Genomic DNA, 3,810 nt, shown 5'->3' on the forward strand with positions numbered 1-3,810 from the left:
GCATCCATAAAACTAAGAAGCCTGGATAGCATAGCCTTCTGAAAAACTTTGCTGAAAACTGATAGGAGAGAAATTGGCCTATAATTAGCAGGATCACTCCGAGAACCACCTTTGTACAGCACTGTAACCTTTGTTCGCTTGAGAGATTCAGGGAAAATTCCTATCTCGAAAGACAGATTCTCAAGCCTATCTCTCAAAGAAAATCTTTCGTTTACAGGGGGCAGATCCATTTAATTGCGAAACATACTGACTTTTATTACCCAAACTAGGATCATTATTCTTCTGATTTCTACTTCCAACTGAATTATTAATTACTCTTTCAATATCTAATGGATTATTTTGTAACTCCGCAGAACATTCCGCCAAAGAGTTGATACCACCCTGGTCATCAAAAGAAGTCAATCTTTTGGCAAGGCTTGTAAGTTATGCCCTGGGGGCATAAAGGTTTGTACTGAGAACTTGGTCATATAAACTTTGGAGGGGGCTCATTGGATTGATAATCAGACGCTCTAGTGTTCTTTTTGAGAGTCAAAGTGATCGAGGGCAGCTACATCCCCTTCCCCTCACACACACGTCGTATTGTCCAGAATTGTATCTAATAGAAATTTTGAGATAGCCCTTCTATTCAAAATAGTATAAATATAATATAACAAGGCTTTTGGGGTTGAAAAAAACCCCAGAGATTAGGGGAAAGGGTTGTAAGTTATACTTACTTACTACTTACTTAACTCCCATCCGGCCGGATTGGCCGACTCGGGGCTTCTCCTCTGACAGAACTATGGCAAAGCTTCTTATACGATTCCCTGTTCGCTGCAGTCCGAAGGAGTACCGACAGGGGATGGCTGGGAAAGTTTTCCCTCCAGCGCTTGGGAGGTCGTCCTTTTGGGCGGGAGGCATCAATCCTTCCTTCACACACAGTTTTGTGAAGTTGGGCTAGGAATATCCACTTACCGTGGCCGAAAAACTGACGCTGTTGGAGCTGGATTGTCTTCATGAGGGTCTTGGTACATTTAAGTAGAGACAAACGTTATTAATGTGAGATTTGATCACTGTGAGTGGCACAAGCAAGCTTCCTGGGGGATTTCGTTTCAAAGGCCGCCAACCGGCGTGTGTCTTCAACTTTCAAGGTCCATGTCTCTTCTCCATACGTTGCTACTTGAACCACAAGAGCTCGAAAAAGGAGTGTTTTTAGTTTCAGCAACGGATGTTTGTTTTTCCAGATCGATCGCAATGACTTGAAGCATGCTGAGGCAAGGGCAATGTGTCGTTTAATATCTTTCGATGAGTCGTTTGTGGACGTCAGCTACAGACGTAGATACAAGATATGTCAAACGACAAAATATATTTTCCCTGGCTCCTTAATTTGGGAGAGTTAATCCTGTGATCTGTTGTCAGTGTTAACATCAATAATTTTGTATTGTTAGCATTGATTTTCATCCCAAAGGAATTAGCTGCATGATCAATATCGTTAGCGCTTGATTGCAGTTCCTCTAGTCGTTCGTTTAGGCGATTAATGTCATCGGCGTATGCAAGCAAGTCAAAGAGGTGTCCACTCATGAGTGCTCCCGTGTCATTGGGCACCAGTGCCAGTACAGCATTCAGGTATAGGCAGAACAGAGTGGGGGAGAGTAGGCATCCTTGCAGCACTCCTGAAGAGGTTGAGAATTCTTCAGTAAAGCCTTCGCTGGTCTGCACCATGCTTCTCGACTTCTCGTACATGCTCTTGATAATGTCAATAATGTCAGTGGGAGTACCGTAGTGTGCCAGGATGTGCCATAGGCCATCTCGCCAAATTAGATCGAAAGCTTGTTTGAAATCAATAAACAGCTGGTATAGCTCTTTCCCGAATTCCAGGTATCTTTCCATAATCTGTCTGATCACAAAAATTTGGTCTATGGTGGATCGGTTTTGACGGAAGCCAGCTTGATATTCAGGGATTACGTGTCTTGTCAGGTTTCTGATCCGATCAAGGAGAATTTTCGTAAGGATTTTAGCTGGTTGGCAAGTAAGCGATATGGGTCTGTAGTTGTCGCAGTTACTTTTAGATCCTTTCTTGTGCAAGGGCACTATGACAGATTTCGACCAAGACTCAGGGAAGTATTTTATTTCCCATACAGCTGTTACTATTTTGTGGTACAGATCAACGACGATATCATATTCCACTTTTATCAGTTCTGACTGTATACCGTCTATTCCGGTTTCCTTATTTGACTTGAGGGATTTGAGTGCGGCTTCTACTTCTGACCTTAAGGGTGGTGGGGGTGGTTCCTCATCTCTGTGTGCTGGGAACTTTCGAAGCACTTCAGGATCTGGGTTTACTGTGAGATTAAGCTTTTCCTGGAAGTGTTCTTTCCAGCGATCTCGGATTCCGGCACAAGTAGTGATTTTGTGTCCATTTTTATCTAAGATATCGAGGCACTTCGCTTCTTTGCGGTTTGTCAGCTCTCTAGCACGTTTGAACATGAGGTGTGAGTTACCCCTACGGGAGTCCTCCTCACACTGCCGACATTTTTCAGTAATCATGTCTTTTAGTGCTTGGCGGGTTTTCTTCTCAATTTGACGTTTAAGGTTTTTGAATCTATCCTTGCTTTTTCGATCTTGCTTGTTTTGGAGAGTTCGTTTCTCGGTACACATATCAATAATCTCCTGGGTAATCCATGGCTTGTCTTCTGCAGATTTACGGCCGAGGACGAGCTCAGCTGTCTCGCATACGGCCTGGCTGCTTTGCGAAACAAGTAGATCGATGTCGGCTGGACTCAGCAGATCAGGTGTTTCTTGCAAGGTCTTTGACAGTCGTTTGTTGAGCTGCATTCTGTATTCTTATCTCGTCTTAAGGTATTTAAGGGCTTCTATCCGGGATCTTGGAACTTTTTGTTTCGGCTTGACAACGGCCTTTAATCTTAGGTGAAGCAATGACATGAGGAGATTGTGATCACTATCAAAGTCCCCACCTCCTAGCGTCACTGTGTCTGTGAATGAAGATTTCCATTGGCTGGATACCAGTATGTAATCTATCATGTTGGCAGTCCTTCCATCGGGGGACCACCACGGGACTTTTCTCTTTCGTCTGTGCTTGAACATTGTGTTTGTGATAAAAAGCTCGTTATCTCGGCATAATTCAGTGAGTCGTTCTCCTATGCCGTTGATCTGTCCGATCTCGAACTTGCCCATGACATCTTCGTTTCCGCTAGTGTCACTCCCCACGATGGCATTGAAGTCCCCGAGGACTAACACAATGTTTTTCTTCGGAATGGTATTGACAAAGCTCTGGAGCTGAGAGTAGATATCTTCCGACTCTTCGTCCGATCTTGATGAATCCGGAGCATAGACTTGCACCACGGAGACGTTTTTGACCTTGCTTTTGAGTCGGATCATCATTAATCTCTTCGAGACAGACACCACTGATAGAAGAGATTTCCTTGCTGCTTTTGTCAGCAAAAAGCCGACTCCTTGTCTGTGTGTTCCGTCTTGTCTTCCAGAAAGCAGAAGGGGTGCGTCTCCTATCTGTTCTTTGCTGATACCTGGTAGATGAGTCTCTGAGAGGCCAATGATATCCCAATTATAGCGGTTTGCTTTACGGAGGAGCATGTCTTTCTTTCCTGGTTTCGAAAATGTCCCAAGATTTAACGTGCCGATTCTGGTGGTGATTTTTGTAGATAAAACCGGTCTAGCGTCCGTTTGTGACGGACTTGTCAGACGTTGCCTGGATTTGTTTCCAACGCTGTTGGCTGTCAATACATCGGTTTCCCCGGACGCGGTAGCTTGTCCGTCGGTTTCCCCGGACGCGGTAGCTTGTCCGTCGATTTCCCC

The 3,810-nt window shown here is 44.5% G+C and overlaps 1 protein-coding gene across 1 annotated transcript; it reads right to left on the minus strand.

Annotated features, from left to right (window-relative positions):
- Positions 1-2,820: 2,820 nt before the first annotated feature.
- Positions 2,821-3,588, minus strand: LOC148947740 (protein CFDP2-like). The gene has a single exon (XM_089095991.1). It carries the CDS (start codon positions 3,586-3,588, stop codon positions 2,821-2,823), a length of 768 nt encoding a protein of 255 aa, XP_088952117.1.
- Positions 3,589-3,810: the final 222 nt, after the last annotated feature.

Source organism: Artemia sp. Qi Xiang Cuo, chromosome 10, assembly GCF_049724085.1.
Source record: "Artemia sp. Qi Xiang Cuo chromosome 10, ASM4972408v1, whole genome shotgun sequence".
In the NCBI taxonomy this organism is placed as follows: Eukaryota; Metazoa; Arthropoda; class Branchiopoda; order Anostraca; family Artemiidae; genus Artemia; species Artemia sp. Qi Xiang Cuo.